The sequence below is a fragment of the Mustela putorius genome, unplaced genomic scaffold, assembly GCF_011764305.1.
Source record: "Mustela putorius furo isolate JIRA1106 unplaced genomic scaffold, ASM1176430v1.1 tig00000174_pilon_pilon_pilon, whole genome shotgun sequence".
NCBI lineage: Eukaryota > Metazoa > Chordata > Mammalia > Carnivora > Mustelidae > Mustela > Mustela putorius.
This window is the reverse complement of record NW_025421304.1, coordinates 32,102,567-32,125,523: the sequence shown is the minus strand read 5'-3', so window position 1 is coordinate 32,125,523 and position 22,957 is coordinate 32,102,567. Positions and strand designations below refer to the sequence as shown.

The window sequence follows — 22,957 nt, the reverse complement described above, 5'->3', positions numbered from 1 at the left end:
TATTTATCAGTTTTAACTTTTATATCCTAGGCACCTAGAGAAGTATTTGGCACATAGTTAAGTGGTTAATAAACGTGGCATGAATGAATGTTCTGGTCATAACCTTTGTGCACTTTTATAATCAATGATTGGTCTTTTTTTTTCCACTGAAGATTATTTATTTATTTATTTATTTTAAGATTTTATTTATCCATTTGACAGAGATCACAAGGAGGCAGAGAGGCAGGCAGAGAAAGAGGAAGGGAAGCAGGCTCCCCGCTGAGCAGAGAGCCCGATTTGGGGCTTGATCCCAGGACCCTGGGACCATGACCCGAGCTGAAGGCAGAGGCTTCAACCCACTGAGCCACTCAGGTGCCCCAATGATTGGTCTGTTTACCAGTTTTTAAGCATTGTCTAAATCAGTCCTTGCTGTTGAGGTGTATCCCAGTTTGTCTTTTTTTTTTTTTTTAAGATTGATTTTATTTGAGAGTGTGTGCGCAAGCGGGGGGATGGGCAGAGGGAAAGTCTCCGGCAGACTTGGTACTGAGCACAGAGACCGATGTGGGACTTGATCTCAGAACCCAGAGATCGTGACCTGAGCTGAAACCAAGAATTGGAGGCTTTAACCACTGAGCCACCTAGATGCCCCCCAGTTTGTCACTGGTCTTTTCATTTTTTTGCCACACAGGGTTTAAAAAAAAAAAATTATGAGAAATGTTTCATACATTGGATTTTTATGTAATTGAGTTGATCTTTTGTGCCTTCTGGAGTGTGATGCATAGCGTCAGGATTGTAAGATTTTTTTCAGTTTTCCTCTAGTGCTTTTATAGTTGTGTTGCTCTGTTGTATGGGTTTGTGGGGTTTTCATGTATTTTGATGCCCCATCCTTTTGCAGTGTCTCTTGCTGTACTTCATGGGATATGGATTAGACTTTTTTTCTACATGGATAACCAGTTGATTTGACATTCCGTCCTTACGGATCTTAAATTCCTCTATGTTTTTGGATTTATTTCTGGACTTCTGTTTTTATTTTTGGACTTCTGTTCCCTTAGTCTATCCATGATCGGGGTCACTTATGTATTGTAATATTTGGTCGTGCTTATCCTCCTCCATAGCTTGGAAAACTCTGGGGAAAAAACCATGTTTTCTTATTTTCCCTTGGAAACTGTAATTATCTAGTTAAGAACACTGACGGATTCTGGATTATATTACATTTATACATTAGGAAGAACTGACATGATGTGCTCAATCTTAAAAAGAAAGCCTTTGAGTTTTTATTTAAGTTTTTTTGGTGACCTTTCAGAGGTATTTGAAGTTTTCTTCTTACAGATGTTAAAATATTTTGTTGCTATTGTGAATGAGAGGAGTATCTTTGTTCCATTATCTTCTAAGTGATTATTATTTTTTAAAAAGATTTTATTATTTGAGAGCGGGAGCATGCACAGGTTGGGAGATGGGCAGAGGGAAAGGGAGCAGCTTAGCCAGGAGCCCGAATCGGGTCTCGATCCCAGGACCCTGAGATCATGATCTGAGCTGAAGGCAAATGTTTAACTGAGCCACCCAGGCGCCCCAAAGTGATAATGAAAGCCATTTTTTCTTTTATATTTTTTATTTCCTTACTAAATTTTCTTATAGTTGTTTTTTAGTTGAGTCCTTGGAATTTTCAGGGTCCAGTCTTATGTACATAGGGATCCTAGGCATCTCTGTCTTGTTCTTGATGTTAGTTGCATTACCTACGGCCTTAGGCTTTCTTTCCGTTACTGGCAGAAGCATGCATCTGCCAGCCCATGGAATTTTATGTCCTTGTCCAGACAGATATAATGGTTTTAAGATGAAGGGATTAGTCACAATTTGGGAAGAGTTGATGCAGAGGTAGCTGACTTGTGCCTGTGCGGGCAGGGATCAATTCTGAAGTGCCACATGATCAGTCAGCTTTGCCGCTTGGGTGCCTGTGTCATTAAGTGGCCAAACCTGGTCAAGAGGGGGATGCTCTGTGGCTCCAGTAGCTTCATTAGTTAAGGCCTTGGTTTCTATGTCTGACTATCCTGGGCTGGTCCTGTTTTTATGATTTTCCATGAGTCCAAGAGGTGATTTGTGCCATGCCTGGGTTCTTCTCAAGCGCTTTCATCCTCAAGAAGGTTATGCAGTTGACCCTTGAATAACGTGGGGGTCAGGGCACCCCCATCCTGCCCCAGAGCCTCACATAGAACTTTCAACTCCTCAAAAACGTGATCTGCTAAGAGCCTGCTGTTGACTGGAAGCCTTACTGATCACTCGAGGAGCTGACGGACACATACGTCATGTGCTCTGTGTACTGCGTACTGTCCTCTTCCAGTCTAGGAAGGTAGAGAATAGAAAATGTTAGTAAAATCCAAAGGCAAATATATCTACAGCCCTGTACCATGTACAGAAGTCCATGTAGAAGCGAGACCCACACGGTTCAAAGCCATGTGAACTCTACTGTCAACTACATTGGTCTCTTTGAGGGAAATGTATTCCGAGATGTGGTAGCAGATGGCAGGTTCTAGCTTTGCTCACACTGAATCCCCAGCTCTTAGACAAGGTGTACATGCTCGGGACCTGCTTTTCTCATCCAGCCCTAGTTGCCTGCTGAGTCTTTCTTCCCTGGCCTTCCTCTTCACTCTAGTATTCAGCTCAAGACCGGAAAGCACTGAACGGAAGGCACCAGGGATGCGGGCCCTTCATTATTGCCATGTCCCTGTCACTGTCCCCTCAGCCTGCCCCCACGCAGGTGTCTGGGCCACAGGCACCATAGCTGTGTGTAGATGCGGTCGCATGGAGGCTGTCCCCACGGGTGGCCCATTCAGCAGCTGCTGCCTCAGCTGGAGGAATGCACCAGACAGGCCAGGGGCCCCACCAGGGGAAAGGACTTCCACGCCGAGGAGGAAACCAGGTGTTTTTCTGGTTTCACCATGGGCACGTGTCACTGGACAGGTTTGCGCGCACACGGCCTGGTGGACTGACCAGCCCCGTGGGAGAACTGCCAGGCTAAGTTCCACAAGCGTCGTTCATCTCTCAGGGAAGAGCACACAAGGTGTTTTCCTTGTGACTTAGATACTCGGGACTCACTCTTCAAACAGCCCATGTGTCTGTCACGCAGCAGGGTCCCCGCCAGGGTCATCAGGTGGTCTGCTCCCTCCCTAGCTCACATTTGTCTCCTGCCTGGGAGTCTGTACCTTCTGTCCCCTCCCTCCACTTCCCCTCCTGGAACTCCCCAACTCTCGAACCGCAACTCTGGTCTTTCTGTGGGTGTGGGTTTGCGTTTCTTCGTTGTTTTGGGTTCCACTGTGCGATCGTACAGCGTTTCTCCGATTTCTTGTTTTGGTTTTTGTTTCAGTTTTTCTAGCAAATAACGTTGTCTGTTCTGGGCTTTAGATTCCACACAGCATGTTTAGGTAGGGATTGAGCATTTGCTTTCCATTTGGAAAACTTTGTTTGCTTAAGGTATCTGAGTTTCTAGAACCAAGAAAAGAATGCCACGAGAGGCTGGCTGCTGTGGGACACGGGCAGGGCTGTGCTGCCGTCCTGGCTCCTCTGTGACTTGATCTGGTTGTCCGGATGTGCTGTCATCTGTGAAAAGTCAGAGACTGTGGAGAGTTGTGTGTGATGCATTTCCTAGCCCGGGCAGTGCATGAGGGGTCACGGGGGAGCCAAGTGGGGCGAGAGAGCAAAGCCCGTGGCAGACGACTGGGCTGCTGCGGAGGCGGTGATGGGCCTGGCCATGCCGGGGGGTAGGCATGCGTCTAGGATTAGTACTCGCAACCTGCTCCCTGTTCGAGGCGCTGGAGAGAAGGGAAAGCTACGGGTACTGCTTTCATGGAGCTTAATGTTGGGGTTGGGGAGACCCTGGCTCATTACCCCTTGGGGGGGGTAGTGCTTTGGTTTGTCAAAGATGAGACATCCTGAGAATTTCATATACCCTCTGCCTTGTCAGAGTCGAGGTGGCCTGCCGTCGGCACTGCCAGACACACCCCCATGTCGAATGGATGTGCGAGTCACTGACCTCTCCTCTCCCCCTCTAGTATGCCCTGCACGTGTACAATGAGGTGATGAGCGTTGGGCAGAAATACGGAATCCGGAATGCTGGGTACTATGCTCTTCGTAGTCTTCGGATTGAGAAGTTTTTTGCCTTCTGGGGTCAGGATTTAAATACCCTCACCACCCCCCTGGAATGTGGACGAGAATCTCGGGTGAAACTGGAGAAGGTACTGTGTCTGCGCGGCCCAAGGGCTCCCCCCACCCCACCCCCTGCCGCGGGAGTGGACGTGGCCTCAGAAAGGAGCGGCTGAGGTGGAAGGCCCAGGGATGGCCTTGGATGGACAAGGAAGATGTCCTTAGAGTGAAAAATGTCTGTCCTAATAAAAAAACGGGTTGTGAGCCCTTGGCTGCCCCACCCCTTACACCCCCGAGATGAAGAGCTGCGCACCCCACCGTCGGAGCAGCCAGGCACCCTGCTTGGCGCTCCTGCAGACAGAGGGCTGTTGGGGAAGTTGCTCCATTTCGGTGCCATGGGCCTTTGTACACGGTACGCCTCTTAGAGTCAGCTGCCTCAGTTTTCTTTCTTTTCAAAGTGAGTAGGAACATCATTTTTTAGAAAAGTACTAGGTCAAGAGGATGTTAGTGAAAAGTCTCTTTCCCACGTCTGCCCCCCACCAGCCTGCCCCCCCGAGCTGCCGCCTCTCCCTCTGAGCGTGTGCTCCTTTTCCCGCCGCCCCCAGCCGGGCCCCCCGCACTCGCTCCTGCTGCGCAAATGATCTTAGGCCTTCCCGTGCGGTACAGCTCTGTAGTCTTCTCTGTGCACAATTACAGGTAACGGTTTTCTCTCGGATAGAAAAGTAATGAATACTAATTTGGGATAAGATAGCAAAGAGTGTCAAGAAAAGTAAAACACCATTTTATCTGTTCATAATCACTGTTTCTAACTGCTGGGTTGCCTATGCGAACCTACAAGCATTGAATATAGATGTACATGTGTGGGCTATTTGTTGAGATTCTACATATATAAAAACGTAGTTTTTCTAAATTCTAGCGAGTACGTTTGGAGGATTTTTCTTCCTCAGTATTTTTTTCTGTGTGGTCTTGTGGTTGAAATCTGAAAAATGCTTGTGTTACAGAAGTTCCCTGAGGAGGCCTTTACTACGGTGAACGCAGTTTTTCATGCAGCGGGAAACCGGGGGGCGGAGGGGGTGCCCCCGGCCAGGGACGCCAGGGGCCCCTTGGCACCCAGCACGGCCGTCCCCTCTCAGCCTGGCCTTCTTTCCTAGGGGATGGACTTCATTGGCCGAGATGCTCTGCTGCAGCAGAAGCAGAACGGGGTGTACAAACGCCTCACCATGTTCATCCTGGACGACCACGACACCGACCTGGACCTCTGGCCATGGTGGGGGGAGCCCATTTACCGCAACGGGCAGTACGCGGGCAAGACCACCAGCAGCGCCTACAGCTACACCCTGGAGCGCCACGTCTGCCTGGGCTTTGTACACAATTTTTCCGAGGACACAGGGGAAGAACAGGTGGTGACAGCAGATTTTATTAACCGGGGAGAGTATGAGATTGACATCGCGGGACACCGGTTCCAGGCCAAGGCCAAGCTCTATCCGGTCACCTCACTCTTCACTCACAAGCGCCGAAAGGAGGACGTAGAGCTAAGTGACTTGCACGGGAAGTAATGCCGGCGGCCTCACTTGCCCACCTCCCCCCACCGCAGCGCTCCCCTCCGCCCCCGTCGGTCCTGACCTCTGCCTCCCAGCCCTCAGCTCCTTGATGCCATTTTAAACTTCACCTGCTTTTAAACCTTTTGCTTCGCAACCTCTTCTCCTTCCACCTTCCCCGTCCCTTCTGCGCTTTTCCATCTACCGCTCACTCCGGGCTGTTCCTCCCTCCCCTCTTCGCCCCCCAGATTCCCGTGGTGACAAGAACCATGTCTAATGGGCAGGACAGGCGCCAGCTCCACCTGTGCAAGTAGGTAACCGGGACAGTCGGATTTCTAATGCTGTGTCTCGAAGCAAGGGAAGCTGGTGGTGTGCAGGCCTCGGGGCAGGAGTTCCGTGAGGCCGACTTTTCTCGGAGCCGTGGCTCGCTGCGTGTGTGGCTCAGCCCTGTGCGAGCACGGGCCGTGCTGCTGGGCCAGGCGGATCCCTCTCCCTTTCCCGGTGCTGTGGGCTGGCCCCCTGGTACCTCGAGCAGGAGGACGACCATCTACCTCACCCCCGCGAGGCATCCCGTGGATGCTGTCTGGTCTCTAGTGAACAGCGGCCCTGGCACCATCCTGAGGTCCCTACCAGCCTGGGTGTTACAGTGTCAGGCCGGGGCCACCGGCCTCAAATTCTCTGCGCGTCTCGCTCAGCTCTCCAAGAGCCTTTATCGGCCTGAGTAAACAAGCCAGTGCTGGAAAGGGAAAAACCATGTTGCCTTTTGTGTTGCTTTTCCCAGCTGCAAGGGTCTGATCTCAGAAGGTGCACAGCCGGTTTCCTGCTGCTAGAACGCTGCTGCTGCTTTCTGCCTTTAAGCTCAGTCTCTCCAAGCGCCTTGACTTGGTCCATCCTCCCTCCCCTGTCCCTTGTGCAGTGGGCCCTCCGCCACTGAACACTGCTGTCCCTTTGGAACAGGAGGGTTGTGCGGTCTTGGTGAGGAACCAAACCTCGCTGGCCATGCTGAGTTCGAGAGAGCTGCTGGCCTCCCCAATTTGGCTTCCTCTGGCCCAGAACCGACAGATCCACACAGCGCTGCCCCCGCCCCCGCCATGGGTCTGCGGAGAGTTCTGAGCAGGGAGAGAGTACGTCCTGAGTCCACTCTCAGCCAGCCAGCGCTCTGGGGCTCCCGCATGGAAAAGGGCCTGGGGCACCGGAAAGGCCCTCTGTGCTATTAGGTAGGAGTTAGCTGGGCCACCTCTGTTGTTACAGATTTTGAACTGCTGTCTTGGTATCTTGGATGCATTAGCTCTAGTGAGGTCTCGATACTAAAAAGCCTTTTGTTTTAGAGCAACTTAGAATCCTCAGCTGTGTCTGCTGCGGCATTTCTTGGGATCTATTTACTCAATCAGATTCCTTCTAGACGCTGCTTGCCATTTCCCCAGCCAGACAACGCCTACTTGATCACTGACTGCTTAAGGAGGTCTTAGTTGATTTATTAAGGGAGTAGGTAGTGAGAACTCTGTTCCCAGAGAGACGCTGCCCCTGGGGAGGAGGGAGGAAGGGGCAGCGGTGTTGCCCCACCAGACAGCAGGCGCGGCAGCTGTGAGCAGCGGGGCCCGACTGAGGAAGGATCGCGGCGCTAGAGGCAGCCTGTGCCCTGTGCCACACTCATCTCTGTAAATGAAAAACTATTTCAGGTTGAATCTAAAAGACATTCTAGCTTTATTAGTTACTTCTATCTTAGCTGTAATTGGCAAGATGTTAATTTTCCGGGGCATCACTGTTTATCGAGAACCCTGACACACACACTTCGCTTCTGACACGAACACTCACCCTTGAAATCTCTTGGTTATGTCAGACTTTGTCCGTCTGAATTCGGTAGTTTCCCTCTTTGCTCGTAACTGTGAGGGGGATGACTCTTCCCTGCCTCCCCGCACACCTGACACACGTTCGTTCTGCGGCGGTCAGGCCCCGTGCGTCACCGTGGATGACCACTCACCTCTCCCTGGAGATCCCAGGGCCCCGGACTGCTGGGAACAGTTAGCGGGACTTTGTGTTCAGACACGCGGTCTTTTCTCTGAAAGGATCCACTGTCACCTCTTGTGCTGTCTTGATCTTGGGCTCTCTTGAGGGAGGGCCTCTGCGCTCTTCTCTTTGAAGCTAGAAACACAAAGCATACCGGCCTCAAGCAGATGAAAACTCGGGGCTGCGGGTCCCTGCGGCCCCTCTCTTCCCCTGAAATACCTGCTAAGCCCCCACTTCCTGGCACCACATGTAAATCCTGGTTCCCGGCGCTACCACGGTCACTTGTCTTCTGGGGAAGCTTGCAGCAGAGAGACTCCCTGTGCGTACCAGTGTCACTGAAGTCAGGAGCGCTCTAATTTGGAAAACTTTAGAGCAAGGGACAAGAACTACCTGCTGTCCTCTAACGTGTCAGAGCCACGGAGCACTGCACAGGGGACCTGCTCCAGGAGAGAGAACCAAACAACCCCCCTACGTTTCTAGTGCTCTGCTGGGGGCAGGGGTCCCTCCCTGTGCCCCCGAATACAAGAGCTGCCCTTCAGAACAGGGGCACAGAGACCACCAGGCTCAGTGATAAGGCTCAGTTACCCCATTTCTGCAGGAGGAGAAGCCTGGTGACTTGGCTTCTCACCAAGAGATCTGGTGTCCATGGATTCTACCTTGTACAGACCAACAGCTTTACCTCTTTCCCCTCTGAGGCAGTGAAACAAGTGAAAAGTAACAACTCCTTCCTCCACTACCAGCCTCTGAGCGTATTTGCAGTGTTAACCACCCCCCCGCGATGCGGCGGGACTGAAGCTTTCTGGAAGCGGCTTACCCTCACTGGAGAGCTGACCCCTCACCTTGCTTTCTAGCTCTGTTCATCCTCTGCCTGATGGACACATCTTCTGGCATCTGAGTCTCTACCCTCCGCTGAGAACCTGAGGGAGATAAAAGGGAATCTTCTATCATCTGTCGTCACAATTCTGACCCCAGAAGGCTGCGTCCTGGCTGACTTCCAGGGTTAGCTCCCGGGTGCAGCCTGCTGTCTCTCTGTAGCTGTCTCACCAGTGGAAGCAGCAAAGGGCCCCTCTGGTATCCGAGGTGGAGGTGTGGGCACCTTGCTTAGTACTGGAGAACTTTCCTGCTGTTTCCACTTCCTTTGGCACACTCCCCCTCCCCAAATCTTCTATCAGAACGACAAAGGGAACATTTTCACGAGTCCCGAACTGTCACTTGCAGGTGCATGGGTTCAGAGAAGCACAGCAGAGGGCAGAAACGGTAGCTGACCCGGGAGTCTTCGGGCGCTAACCGTGTCTCGCAGTGAGCCCCGAGCGAGCCCCGGGCTCTGCCTGCCAGCGCGTCCCCGACAGCCCCTCGGCCTCCTCCACTTCAAGGTGCTGAGTTGTAAGGCTCCCCTCATCCGCCCACGGCTGCGTCTGCGGCCCCTCATCACTACAGATGCACTATTTTTCAAGAGAACTAAATATTTTTGTATGTCTTTGCCTTCTCTTTGTTCATTAAACACCAGAGTTATTCATCGTATAATGTGATTCTTGACTTCTCCAAGCAGAGAATCTGCATCCCTTGAAGAATTACACATTTCTTCCTGGGCTTTCTCCTCATATCTAGAGGTACCTATTTTTACCCTTCACAAACCTTTTCTGCCTTCTCGGTTTTCTGTCCCTCAAAGACAGAAATTACAAGAGGGTGGGAAGGAGATTTTTAGCATCAGTTTCAAAAGATCTATGCCAGGATTTCCTTTGCACACCAAGAACTGGAGCTGGGAGCACCTCTTTTCAAGCCCGGTTCTCGTGCCTTACACCAGGATGTCCCACGGTGGGTGCAGGATGAAAAGAAACTTCATGTCAGTCTGAGGGTTCCCAGGCACCCCGCCATCACCTCCCTTCCCCAGAGCAGACAGGTGAGGGGGAGAAAGCTTCTGCAGCTTCTTTCACTGAGGGGGTTTCTCGCAGCACAATTAATGCTTCACTCTCAAATCTACTCTTGGGATCCAGGAAATGCCATTGTAATTATCGTTCAGGCTGTGACTCCTTATTTACGTCTCTAAATGTGCAGTTAGCTTAGCCCCTTTCGGTCCCTCTGCAGCGTCAGCTTCTGGTGCTGAAGACATCTAAGGCACTTTAGCGGATGGGACCTTTTCTCGAGAACTCTGGTGACTTTAGTACCTGGGGTGAATTTCTGCCTCCATGAATGTGGTATTAACATTGTGCACTGTGTTTCTATCAAGCCAGATTCCAATTCAGATGTCCTTTTCATGTTACTAAGTTTGTAAATGAATAAACAGACATTTTAATTATTCTGGCTGTGTCCACTTGTGAAATGTTCATCCCTAGTAACTCAATAAATGTATTTGGCCATCGCAAGAGGTAAACACTTTCCACAAAACCATTTACACTGATACCAAAGAGGAAGAAAACCACATGGAAACCAAGGGTAAGCTAGAGGCATCGTGAAACCTCCACACACTGGTGGCAGCCTGGGGAGAGCCTCTGGCTACTGTCCTGAGGTTCCGATCTCTGTTGAAGGATCTGACCTCCCCTTCTGCCTATTGATTACATAGTTAGAACCTGATACTTGACATATCACCCATCACCTGAGGGCCCACACTGGTGTGCAAAACAGACTCTGTCCATGATTGCTCACATAGTAGGAAGAGAAGAAAACAGAGACACACCCACATCTTTCACTATATGACCTAAAAATTCAGTCACTGGACTTTACTTACCCAGCGGTTTTTTGAACGAGTACATTGGTGAATCCGTAGATTGGCTAATGGGTCTATAACAATCTCATCGTGTCTTCCAAACATACTTGTTAAATTTCGAGATAACTGAAGGGCAGCACTCAATACAAAGGTACATCCCACACTCTATCAGACTATTCCAAAGGAAGAGTTCACAAAACACTGTGCAGTGACACTTCCAGAATATGCCACAGTGATGACCTTAGGGCACAACTCTCCAATCACGGCTACCTCCTCACAGTTAACGTGCCACACTGCCCACCCCCCGTGACGCGCCACAGGAGCAACAAGAAACTGCAGGAAGGAAGCGCCCGGCAAACGGGGGCAGAGCAAGAAAGACTTACCTCCCAGCCCCTCCACCGAACGAAAGGCCGGCAGAGTTCATTCCCGCCAGGACGAAGTAGCCCCTCACCGAAGGAGACTCGCCCATGATGCACCTCATGTCCGGGGTGAAGGTCTCAGGGCAGTTCACCAACTTCAGGATCTCCAGGGTCTCCAGGTCGGGCATGCGACGCAGGAGGGAACTCAGCAGGGGCTCTGAACCGTGAGAACAAACCCAAACACGGTCCTCAGCTTTAGGGGATTCAAAACCTTCCAGCTCCAGCTTCCCGACTCCCTCGTATCACAGAGAACCTCCTGAAGGAGGCTTTCTCAGAAGAGCCAAATGGCCCGAGTCAGAAAGCCTGCCCCTCACGTAAATGCACTCTCTCTGAGGATAGCATATCCGGAAATCCAGCTTGTATACAGGTCACGTGTCTTCATTTAATGGCTCAAAACCAGTCCCCCGACTGACCCCTGCACATCCTGCCGGGTAACGGAATTCTCCGCTGGGGACCCCCATTCCCCTTTCCGCTGCACCATGGCTGAACCGCAACGGGGGTGACAGACTAGCGTGACCCCTGCACCCTCCCTGGCCTGACTTCCCTGCTGCCCTGCAAAGCAACAGGGAGACACCAGGCTCCAAATGCGGTTCCAGGAAATGACCCAGAACTCAAGTGAGATGAACTTCCCTTGTAGACAAGAGGCCTACGGCCCGGGTTCCTCTCGCATCCAAGCAGGTAAGCGATGCAGGGCTCGGCAAAGCACGAGGAACCGAACCCGGGACCGCAAGTCGGCAGTTCCGGCTCGGGGCCCGCGGGGCAGACCCTCTCCTGACTCCGACTCTGCTCCCACCCGACTCAAGTACCCGTTGCCCCCAAATTAAATCCAACCAAAAGGGACCCGCTCCCGCCTGTCCTGCACGCAGCAGCCAACCTCCGTGACAAAAGCAGAGGTGGTGAGGAGCGGGGACGCCTTTTACCATCTTCACTGAGTCCGCGCCGCTCCAGGGGAAGCCCGGCCAAATCTGAGGACACTGTGGGGGGGGGGGGCACCAGGCTCATCCACTGGGCAGAGGGCCACGGCCTCTTCCCTCCCCTCCTCCAGCTCCTCTCCTGGCATCTCCCCTCTGCACGAACACAGCCACCCGCTCCCAGTTCCCAGACATTCAGTCTTGATCCAAGATTTACACGCGAGGCGACGCTTCGCAAGAGTAGGAATCCTGTGAAAGGGAAATGCCATAAAACCTCAGCCTCTGAGTACATCAACTCTCACCCTCCCAACGACAGCCGTGGCGCGGGTCACATAAGCGCTGAACGGGCAGCAAAGGAGACATCCCCGGTGCTTATGCTGCAACCCCTGGCAGGGCCACCTCAGCGGGCGAGCACGTCAGGCTACTACCAACCTTGCCAGGATCAGCCTGGAACCATCTGGGATCTGAATTACACGGGTCTTCAGAAGAGCAACCCTGACGGACACGGGCGTCCTGAATTTTCAGCTCTAGATCCCGCTACTCCCCCAGGACAACTCCCGTGGCCACCAAACGGTTTCATCGGACCCTGGGCTTCCGGCCGGGCCGTCACCTGACGACACGCGGACAGACACCCTCTACCCTGTGACCCTGCGGGGCTGTCCCGGGGCTCGGCCCTCCCTCTACTTGCTCTGGTCATACTTAGCTCGCGATTGCCTGGGGTCTTTCCCCTTGACGACACACATGACGGGTAACCTACGTTTAAGCTCTTTGGTCAGAAACAGCCTTCAGAGCAACCGGGCAGGTGCCGCGGCTCAGAGCAATGTCACCATCACGCACCGAACCGGGGCAAGTCCTCGGCGGCTTCGTTCAGGAGCCACGTGTGGCCACTTGCTAGATAGACTTCAGTGAGTGAAGTCACAGCAAACGGCCCAGGGAGCCGTTCACATCCTGAGGATGACAGGCTCTGGAAAGGATCCGGGGTAAGGACGGATCCCCTCGACCGGCGGGCAGGGAAACGGGACACAGCGCAACACGCTGACAGACTCGCGCCAGGAAAAGACCCCGGCGAGCGGCAGCGCCGGCCTGGGACTCGAGTCCTGACCACCGAACCCGCGGGCTGACGCGGTGCCGGGCGCAGACGGCCCAGAGCCCCGGAGTCCGCACCACAGGCTGACCGGCGGGGCGGCGGCGGATTACCTGCTTACCTGTCTGGATGCCCGTTTCTTGCTCTAACTGGTGGTAGAGCTTGTTGGAATAGTCTGCCATCTTCTGCTCGATGGTCAGGTGCCTGGCAGTGCTCAGGATGCCAGCACAGAACCTCGTGGAGCCAGCAGCCAGCCTGCAGGACACATCCAAAATGCCATCAGATGGACTCGCTCCCCCCGCGTGACGGCAGCTAGGTCAGAGACCCTCATTATGGCGTCGTCTGTCAGCTGGGAAGGGGGAGGCCACCTCCCTAGCCACCGACAGCCCACAGTCCCCTCGACGGCAGGATACTCCACATGGGCACAGAAAAAGGAACGAGAGAAAGCTTTTCTGCCACAATATGGAACAACCCTAACGAGCAAAGCAAGGGGAGGGACACTTTAAGGTGCGCTACCAACCTGAATACAAAAGTGGAAAAAATAACAATATTTTTGTTATTTAACCCTGTATAATATTTTGTTATATAACCCTGTCCATCAGGGTTGCTCTCTGAATGCCCAGGTACACATCCGAGCTGACGTATACAGACGCGCTCATATGAGCGGGGAGCATCTGGAATGATACACAAGGAACTTAACTTGCCTCCAACAAGGGAAACTTCCAGCGAGAATGGGGGGGGGGGATTTTCCCCTGTACACTCTCTACAATTTTCACTCTGAGTCGTGTACATGTATTGGCCTACTCAGAAATAAATACAACAGACGTCTTAAAGGTCATCCACTTTCTGGTAGGCAACAGCACAGAAAGGGGACATTCAGGGAAAAGTGAAACAGCCTGAACAGAGCATGAACCGCAGTTAACCACTACAGCACCCACCAGATCCATGACACAGAGCGCAAGGGGGTGTCTGAGTGTCTGTGAGGGTGCCCACAGCAGGGGCGGCCCGTACCCAGATCAAACAAGGAGCAAAGCCAACGTGCTGGAATAACTGAAGTCATGTGCCAAATAGGACGGACGGGAACAAGGAACATTGGAAAAGAGACCTGATGGTGACCAGGAATCAGCGGGCTGCGTCTTCCGGACAGAGGCACAAGCATGTGCAAAGGCCCCGGGTGGGGGGTGGGGTGGGCAGACCTTGAGAAGTCCCAGCACAGAAAGGAGGCCAATGTGCCCACAGCGTGATCAGCGGAGGGGACCCACGACAAGGCTGGAGAGGCAGGCAGAAAGCGAGGACACACAGCCCTTGGATGCCATCGCGACAAGCTGGGATTCCACTCCAAGTGCAAAGGAAAATACAGAAGCAGGGAATGAAATAACTGGACATGCTTTTCCAAGATCAGTCCGGCTCCACGGTGGGGAGAGGACTGGAGAACGAGAGGAAAAGCAGGGCTGGGAAGCGACCGCCGTAGTCCTAGAGGGAGGGCACGGAGACTCAGAGCAGGATGGTGGCAGTGGAGTCAGAGCCGCAACTGGATTGCTCTGGACGCGAAATGACAGAACTGACGTGCCAGCAAATGGGATGTTAAAATGGGGCAAGGGGAGAACTAAGGCAGACGGCAGAGCTTCTGGGTTAAGCAACCGATGCCACTTAGCACAGTGTGAAGGGCCAGGGATGGGGACGGAGGCGGGCAGGGAGAGTGAGCGAGAGGGAGGCTGTGAAGGGGCGCAGGCGGGCCAACAGCCCACCCGAGGGGTTACACGCAAGATGTCTGGCGGGCATCCACGGGGAAAGGACCAGCAGTGGTCAGACATCCAGGCCTGAAGCCAAGGACCAGCGCAGGTATCTGGAGACCCAGCATGCTGAGGAACAAGCAGGACCCTGAGGCTCCCCAGCACGCAGAGCTTGGGAAGAGGAAGAAGTACCGGACAGAGGACAGAGCGCTGGGGAGACGGACAGCATCCAGACAAACAGACGGGGTTCAAGAGACAGAGAAGGAGCCGTGGCGAGGCAGAAAGAGGCCTGGGCTGTAGTGTCACAGAAGCCAAGAGAGGAAAGGGGCTTTAAGAAGCGGGTCCCGGGACGCCTGGGTGGCTCAGTTGGTTGGACGACTGCCTTCGGCTCAGGTCATGATCCTGGAGTCCTGGGATCGGGTCCCGCATCGGGCTCCCAGCTCCATGTGCAGTCTGCTTCTCCCTCTGACCTTCTCCTTGCTCATGCTCTCTCTCACTCTCTCTCTCAAGTAAATAAATAAAATCTTTAAAAAAAAAAAAAAAAAGTGGTTCCCTATGGATGGTGCCTGAGGGACCCTGCAGCACGATGGACAAGGGTCTGCTGGGACAGCAGAGGTCCTTGGTGTCCCCAAAAAGAGCATTCCCAGGGGAGTGCTCGGGATGAAACCGGGGCCACAGCAAGCTCCCGAGCGAGCGAGGAGATGAGGGAGTGAGGACTGTTCCTTCACTTTCTGTTCTGAAGGGAGCAGAGCAAGGCTCTTGGTCTCTAAAGGCACGGGCCCTGAACCTGTTTCACTGCTGGCGGGAAGGGCCGGGAAAAGGGAAAGAGGTGGATCTGGAAGGAGAGCTGGTGACAAAGAATGAGGTCCTGGAAGAGGAGAGAGAGGACCCAAAGCTGTGGTGAGGGACGGTGTGCGCCGTGTCTGCACAGGCCGCGGGCTGGAGGGAGACTCAGGGACCGGCAGGCCTCCTCCCAGATGCAGGGGTGGGTGGGGGAGTCCAGCTTGGCTTATCCTGCACCCTCGGGTGTCACAGGCTGGGACCAGCATCTTCAGAGAGAGAAGCAAAAGGGTATGGGATCGGATCACCAGGGAGAACTACTCTCCCAGCAAAGCAGAGGCCTGTTCAAGGTTCAGGAAACTGCAGACACACCTGCCGGGAGACGGCAGGGTCACCAGCGGGTCACCAGCATTGGGGGGGAGGGGACTTCCGAGGAGAGCCCCGGCAGACAGCACGCCCAGCAGCATGCGGGGCCCCAAAATCCCAACTCGTCCAAGGCCAAGGTGTGGCGCCTATCCACCACAAACATCTCCAAACAGAGACTGAGCAAGGCCTACACCGCATCCCAAGTCAAATCCTACCCAACCAGGGCCGATCACTCGGCTGCCTCGCAGTAGTCACCAGGCCTCCTCGCACCCTTGGTCCCTGCCCAAGGGTCTCAGGAGAGAAGCTTCTTCCTGCAACCTCGTGGCCACAGCACCAACTTCTGTGCTTCCCTCCCTCCCCACCACCCTGCACCCTCCCCTCCAGATCTCTCCACTGTGCCCTCCAGAGGATCCTTTCCAAAGTTAAGCCCTGGCCCTTCGCCCACTACCTCTCCCCTGGGTGTCCACAGAGCCACAGCTCCTCTGAGGGAGCGGCCACCCCTTCCTGGCCAGCCGCGTGCTACTGAGCTCGCCTCCAGGGGGCGGCGGGGAGCATCCTCCTCCCCTTCCCCCACCCCCTCCCTTCAGAAGGATTACAGCTTGGTCACACTGGAACAGACCCAGTTCCTCCATGGCTCAGGCCAGTGGCTACCCCCTGCCTAACCGGGGGGGCATCACGGGTTCAGCCACAGGCAGATGTCTGTGTATGTTCTGCCTCTGAACCCGCAGCACTGATCCTCTCCAGACCTCGGACCCCCCACCTTCCTTCCTTCAAAGAAGATAACCCCACTCATCTCCTCCCCTGAAACTCCACCGACAATCCCACTGGCATCTGCAACCATCTCTCCTTCCCTCAGAGGGTCCAAAGTTCAAGGCCGCAAGAGCCCCCTCCCCCTCTCTCCCTCTGCCCCTTTGCCAACTCATAGGCACTAGTGCACTTGCGTGCAGTCTCTCTCTCAAATAAATGAATAAAATTTAAAACAACGATTTCCCCCCATACGAAATAAGCAGTCCCATGTGAAGCCCTGCTCTGCACCCGAGTGCCGCCGCCTGACTGTGTCCTTCTTCCCCTACCCGTAACTGGTGATTGTATGGTTGGCCGGTGGTCAAGCCAGAGGTTCCTCTTTTTTTTTTTTTTTTGAAGATTTTATTTATCTATTTATCAGAGACAGAGAGCGTACACAGGCAGGGGGAGTGGTAGGCAGGGCAGGCAGAGGAAGAAGTAGGCTCTCCACCTTGCAAAGGTCCCAATGCGGGACTGGGTCCCAGGACCCTGGGATCATGACCTGACCTGAGCCAAAGGCAGCCACTTAACTGACTGAGCCACCCAGGCGTCCTGAGCCAGAAGTGACTCTTAATGCGAACTCACAACCTGTCTTTTCACTTGACGAATACCTTCAGGAAAGGGCTTCCTGTATGATCTGTCCCTTTTTCCCCCATTTCCTTTCTGTCCCGAACCAAAGCAGTTTGGCTTCTGTGCACCCCCTCCCCCAACAGCCAGGAATGCTGCTCTCACCGAGAAGGCTCATGTTGCCAACTTCTGGGAACACTGGCCCCCTCCTCATAAGGTCCTCTTCAAGCACCGCATGTCGCCCACCGCTCCCTCTACTCACACCCTCTTTCGTGGTTTAATCCTGACTCCTACTACCCTGGCCACGTCTTTGCTGGCTGCTCTCCCTTGTCCATCTTTCCGAGTCCATGTCCCTCATGGGGCTCTGGGACCAGTTACTCCCCTCGGTCCCCTACTCTCCGGGGGATTTCACTGCCTACCGTGACCGAGGGCCCAATCCACAGCGGCCCCAACATTTGCGTCTGCACCTCCAAGGGAACAACAGCAAGTCCGCTGGGGCTCCCAGAGGTCAAAATGGGCACATCCAACAGGGAAACCCATCCTCCACAATCTCCAAATCTTCTCCATTTCTGTGTCCCCAGTGTGACTCCATATATGAGAACCCTGGGGGCTCCTCTATGCAGCCAACCTGCAAGGACCAAGGATTCACAGGCTTCATTTCCCTCAGGTGGACCGACTTCTCCCACCCCCACTGCTCCAGCTACCAGAGTACAGGCGGCCACCCGTGCTCAGATTACTGCAGAAGCTTCCTGACGGGGCTTCTGCACCCCGTTCTCCCCACACCCCACAATCCTGACACAGGACTCTAAGCCAGTCTTCTCAAATGAAAATCTTGTTTCACACCCCTGCTTAAAACTCTTCAGTGACTTTCCGATGCCCTCAGGAAAAGGCAATCTCCTTCGCAGGAAGTGCAAGACCCTTCATTATCTGGCTCATTTATTTTAGTAATTTTTTAATAAACATATAATGTATTATTAGCCCCAGGTCTGTGAATCGCCAGGTTTACACACTTCACAGCACTCACCATAGCACATACCCTCCCCAATGTCCATAACCCAACCATCCTCTCCCTACCCCACTCCCCGCGACAACCGTCCACTTGTTTTGTGAGATTAAGTCTCAGAAAAGTCCCTCCCAATCCCATCTTGTTTCATTTATTCTTTTCCTACCCCCCAAACCTCCACATTGCATCTCCACTTCCTCATATCAGGGAGATCATATGATAGTTGTCTTTCTCCGATTGACTTATTTCACTCAGCATAATACCCTCTAGTTCCATCCATGTCATAGCAAATGGCAAGATTTCGTTTCTTTTGATGGCTGCATAGTATTCCATTGTATATGTATATACCATATCTTCTTTATCCATTCATCTGTCAATGGACATCTAGGTTCTTTCCATAGTTTGGCTATTGTGGACATTGCTGCTATGCACATGGATGCACATGCCCCTTCGGATCACTACATTTGAATCTTTAGGGTAAATACCCCGTAGTGCAATTGCTGGTCATAGGGCAGCTCTGTTTTCAACTGTTTGAGGAACCTCCATGCTGTTTTCCAGAGTGGTTGCACCAGCTTGCATTCCCACCAACAGTGTAGGAGGGCTCCCCTTTTTCCGCATCCTCACCACCATCTGTCATTTCCTGACTTGTTAATTTTAGCCATTCTGACTGGTATGAGGTGGTATCTCATTGGGGTTTTGATTTGTATTTCCCTGATGCCAAGTGATGCGGAGCGCTTTTTCATGGGTCTGTTTGATGAGGGAGCAGGAGGCTGGCTGAGGACAAAGCAAAAGCTGGCGCCTTGCACCCCCCCCTTCCATCCGCTCCCCTCCATAGGTGTAGCATTGCTCAGGCACCCCTGACTGCCATAAAACGATAAATAGTTAACTTGCTGAGATCACAATCCTACAAGACAGGAGTCTCCCTTGGTTTGCAAATGTCCTCGAGATTACAACAAAGAAGTTACCTTACTCAGTTCCTCAAGCCTAATGTCACCCTCCCCTCCATAAAAACCGAAGGAGGTGGAGGTAGAAGGAAAAGTAAATAAAGTTAAATTTCTTTTAAACCTAAATCTCATTAACAAGGATGCTTGATAGCAGGAATGTAACATTCCACCAGGAGACTCTCAATTGTCTTTACTTGATAGTAACTAAGCCTTCAATATTCTGATAGTATTCTTTGCCCCAATAGCCCTTTGTCCTCACCTACCCAACTCCTGCGTATATAACCAACCACCCCTCACAACCCGGGGCGGCCGCATCTCTGCCTGCCCACGGCCCTGTCCCCGTGCTTTAATAAACCACCATTTTGCACCAAAGATGTCTCAAGAATTCTTTCTTGGTCATCGGCTCCGGACCTCAGCCCACCAAACCTCACCTAGGTTCTAGAACTTCATCATGTTGGCCATCTGGATGTCATCTTTGCAGAAATTTCTGTTTATGTCCTCTGTCTGGCTCATTTCTTATCTCTGCTCTCCTGAAGCCAGGCTGAACCTTTCTGTAACTAATTCCTCAAACAGGATAGGATTCTGAAACCCCCGGGATCCAGGCACACTGTTCCTCTAACCAAACAGTATAGCTCCCGCCACTCTCCACCCACTCCCCAAACAAGGGTAACGCCAAGGCTCTCAGCCTGAAATCTTATTAGACCCCTTCCCCAGCACTGGGTCAGGTGGCCCTCCTACCCCTCCCCCAGCACTGGGTCAGGTGGCCCTCCTATGTTCTCCCATCGCACCCTGGGCTTCTCCCAGCACAGAGCTTCCCGGACCATGTTGGTCAATCAGGGAAACAGCACAACAGCCCAGCTGAGAATGTAGGCTTTACAGAGAGACAGACAGCTGGCGGTTTGAAAGCCTCCACCCACCTCTCATTAGCTCTAGGACTTGCAGCAAGTTATTCCATCCCCATGCTTTGGGCTCCTCATCCACGAGGTAAGCTAGGACGACCTGCCTCACACAGCTGCTACAAACACCCAATCAGAATAGAAGGAAAAACATGGCCACTGGACCTAAGAAGCACTTGGTAAAGATACTTTTTAGTATCATATAACCATGGAGATTTCTGGGAACTGGGACCAATGATATAGCTTGATCATACTTCTCCCAGCATTCAGGATAGGCACCTAGGAAATGTAAGTTGCTAAATGGATAAGAAGAGAGAACACACGGGGGTGGGGAGGGAGGAGTTCAATGAGGACTCAGAGATCTCAAGGCTAGGCTCTCAGACTTCAGGGGATATCTAAATCACGTGAAAGAATTTTTAAAAAGAAAATGGGAATATTTTCAAAGGCAGTTACAATCTACCAGATGCTGCGTTAGGTGTACAACTGACTTAAAACTGACTTAAAACTCACAAACCTATAAGGCACTAAAATTTCTTTTCTACTGCTTGGGGAACCTGAGGCACAGGGAAGGAACTCGACCAAGCTTCTCTAATGCCAATAGTGGCAGAGCCAGGAGTAAGACCCTGTCGGGATGGCACCACAGGGTCTACCCTAGAATCTTTACTCCCTGCTACCCATCAAACAACCTCAGACGAGTACAGAAGCGGTAGCTGTGAGGCCAGAACCACAAGACACATCCCTTGGTGGGATAAAAGGAATTGCAAATGCCACAGAAGACACATATTAACAGATGAGGTTTAAGATGAAATAAACAATGTTAGAAACCTAGACTGTTCCAGGAAAAAAAAAAAAAAAAACAGCCTAGGGTGATGAGAACCAAGTAGATTTGTGACCTTGTGTGCATCATGACCTTGAAAGAATCAGTGAGTGGTGGAGGCAAACAAGAACCAAAAAAGATTTAAAGTGGATCCAAACAAAGAAAGGCAGGTGCCAGAGTATCCAAGTAGGTTTGGCAGCAAAACCAAGGCCAAGCTTGACGGCAGAGAAGGGAAAGTCACTAGACAAGAAACCGAAGGTGTCAAAAACAAAGAAAGAAAAGCGATAACCGGATTTAAAATATGTGTGTGTGTAAAAATACATATCTTAAGCTTTATTTAAGTACTCTCCACACCCCATTCGGGACTCACATGCTCTTCCGACTAAACAAGTCACGCGCCCAAAAGAAATTATATTTTTAAAAAACTAAGACGACCCTACAATGCCTTCCGCTAAGAAGAAAAATTATCTGCCGAGCAAACTCAATATCGGGACTAGGTATGCCCACATCTGCTTACACCAACACGACCAAGAGGGCAGCTCCAAGTCCCTCTGAGTCGTTCCTCTGTACGGTCACAGCGTGTGTACAAACGGGCCGCTGGGGACAACGAAGACTGGTGAGGGGAGAGCGGTTAAGATGTCCCTCACCTGCCTCAGCCCTAGAGCTCCCCCCCCCCCCAGGACTTTTCTCTCCCAGGCTCCCCCTCTGGAGAGTCGGACCCTGCCGGTGCTGGGTGTGTAATTCTCAACAAGTGCCACTGCCGCTTCCAGTGGTGGATGAGAGAAGAATTAGGCACCAACAAGTCAGCTGCAAAAGACTGTGAGCAGGGGACAACAGTCGAAAAGGACTGCTGCCACAAGCAACTCCACAGTCTCACTTTTATTAGATAGAAAACAATAGCCAACAGAAGGATTGATGAAGGTCAAACGTTAATCCCGTCTTGCAAACAAGCAAGAATGAGGATAAAGTTTATAGTTAACTAAGCACATTCAAAGGACTCATCTAACTAACAAGGAGCCCTGCTGGGAAGAGAAAGGAGCGATAACGAAAAAGGGAAGCAGGCGGTTTTCCTTCCACCCTGAGCTGACCGGGCGTTCCCGGGTGCTCCGCTTCGGTGAAGCAGGCGGCGTTCGGCCCTGGGCGGGCCAGGCATCCCCATCTGCCCGGCTTCGACGAAGGGACGACATTCCGCCCTGAGCGAGCCGGGCATCCCCAGCTGCCCAGTTTCCCGGTCGTACATCGTCCTTCTCCCCAAACACCTGTTGTCAGTATCAGGATTTTTTAAAGCCATATCTAAATGTGCTTGGCAACTAGTAAAATCCTCCAGGGGTTACAGTTTAAGTAACAAATTGTTCCGAGGGGCAGCAGCATGCCACCAGGTGATCAGACAAGTTTAAGAAATCAATACGAACCGCCAGCGCCGGCCAGGTGTGCCGGCCAGGTGTGCCCTGGGGCGCGGCTCCCCACCCCCTTCCCTCCGCAGCCCCGTACGTCACGCTCACACACACCGGCAAAGGACACCTGAAGACGCCCGCACCCCATCTGTGTGCTTCACATCGGTGCCGAGTGCTCACGCATCACGAAGACGGCCCACTGCCCCGGGCCTACACTGTCCCCGCTAACTTGGCTGCCGCACTCTGCAGCAGTCCTGCAAGTTAGTGAGGCGCAGGCGGACCGCAGCGCGTCTCCAGGCGGGAAAGCAACTGCGCCCGCAGCGGACGAAGACCTGCGAGCCCGGCCTCCTCCGCCCTAGGGGCTTGCAAGCCCGAGGCCGGGAGCGCGAAGCGCGGTCACCGCCGGCGCTCTGGACGTCGGGCTGAGGCGGCGGACGCCCCCTGAGGGGCCGCGGCGCAGGCCCCGGGGCAGCCGGGCACTAGTCTCCGAAACCCGGACCACCTCGGCCGGACGGAGCACAGCCGCGGACAGGCTGGGAGAGATGAGGCGAATCCCTCTCGACCCCGGCCGCCAGAGGCCTGAGGCCACCCGGCGCAAGCGACACGAAACGCGGGGCGGCCGGGACCAGCCCCGAGGGAGACCAGAGCGGAAAGGGGGGCGCTGAGACGCGCTGAGAGGAGGCCAGAGCGGCCCCACAGCGGTTCCTTACCTCACGGGCCTCCGAGCGCTCCGCGGTCAGCACCACCCCGGCGGCAGCGGGGCAGCAGCCACAACAGTTGCGAGGGGTCCCGGCACCAGAACGCTGGGAGCCGGGAAGGGAAAGAGGCGGGGCAGAGTGAGTAAAAAGTTCCGGGGAACGCCGGGGACCGCGACCTTCCGCGCTTTACGGCCCCCACA

General features: G+C 53.1%; 2 protein-coding genes across 10 annotated transcripts in view; one reads left to right on the top strand and one right to left on the bottom strand.

Moving 5' to 3' along the window:
- LOC101692716 (pyruvate dehydrogenase phosphatase regulatory subunit, mitochondrial) overlaps positions 1-9,956 on the top strand; it is a 37,907-nt gene extending 27,951 nt beyond the window's left edge. For 3 of the 6 annotated variants that reach the window (XM_045076300.1, XM_045076302.1, XM_013057020.2), the window contains 2 exons: positions 4,023-4,205; positions 5,265-9,956. In XM_045076300.1, the coding sequence (XP_044932235.1) occupies positions 4,023-4,205; positions 5,265-5,669 (588 nt within the window). In that variant the 3' untranslated portion in view covers positions 5,670-9,956. The remainder of the gene's footprint in view (positions 1-4,022; positions 4,206-5,264) is intronic. The other 3 variants (XR_006605605.1, XR_006605603.1, XR_006605604.1) reach the window with 3 other exon arrangements.
- LOC101672130 (pyruvate dehydrogenase phosphatase regulatory subunit, mitochondrial-like) lies at positions 627-22,957 on the bottom strand. 4 transcript variants are annotated; one of them, XR_006605607.1, is made up of 6 exons: positions 22,770-22,952; positions 12,898-13,031; positions 10,746-10,938; positions 8,498-8,575; positions 7,633-7,793; positions 627-2,315 (listed from the first exon to the last, which is right to left on the bottom strand). XR_006605607.1 is itself a non-coding variant. In XM_004754008.3 (4 exons), the coding sequence occupies exons 2-4, from the start codon at positions 12,956-12,958 to the stop codon at positions 8,506-8,508; spliced, it is 324 nt and encodes a 107-aa protein (XP_004754065.1). In that variant the 5' UTR covers positions 12,959-13,031; positions 22,770-22,950; the 3' UTR covers positions 7,337-8,505. The 4 variants fall into 4 exon arrangements, 1 of the variants encoding a protein (XP_004754065.1); XR_006605608.1 differs by lacking the exon at positions 627-2,315 and adding an exon at positions 17,425-17,633 and having other exon boundaries at positions 7,337-7,793; positions 22,770-22,957; XR_006605606.1 differs by lacking the exon at positions 627-2,315 and having other exon boundaries at positions 7,337-7,793; positions 22,770-22,949.

What these genes read in the sequence shown, in the direction of transcription:
- LOC101672130 (XM_004754008.3), bottom strand. Translation starts at nt 12,958, where the DNA reads ATGGCAGACTATTCCAACAAGCTCTACCACCAGTTAGAGCAAGAAACG. An exon ending in AGAAACGGGCATCCAGACAG is followed by an intron (nt 10,939 to 12,897) that starts GTAAGCAGGTAA and finishes CTCACGGTTCAG; the next exon opens with AGCCCCTGCTGAGTTCCCTC. An exon ending in TTCGGTGGAGGGGCTGGGAG is followed by an intron (nt 8,576 to 10,745) that starts GTAAGTCTTTCT and finishes TATCTCCCTCAG; the next exon opens with GTTCTCAGCGGAGGGTAGAG.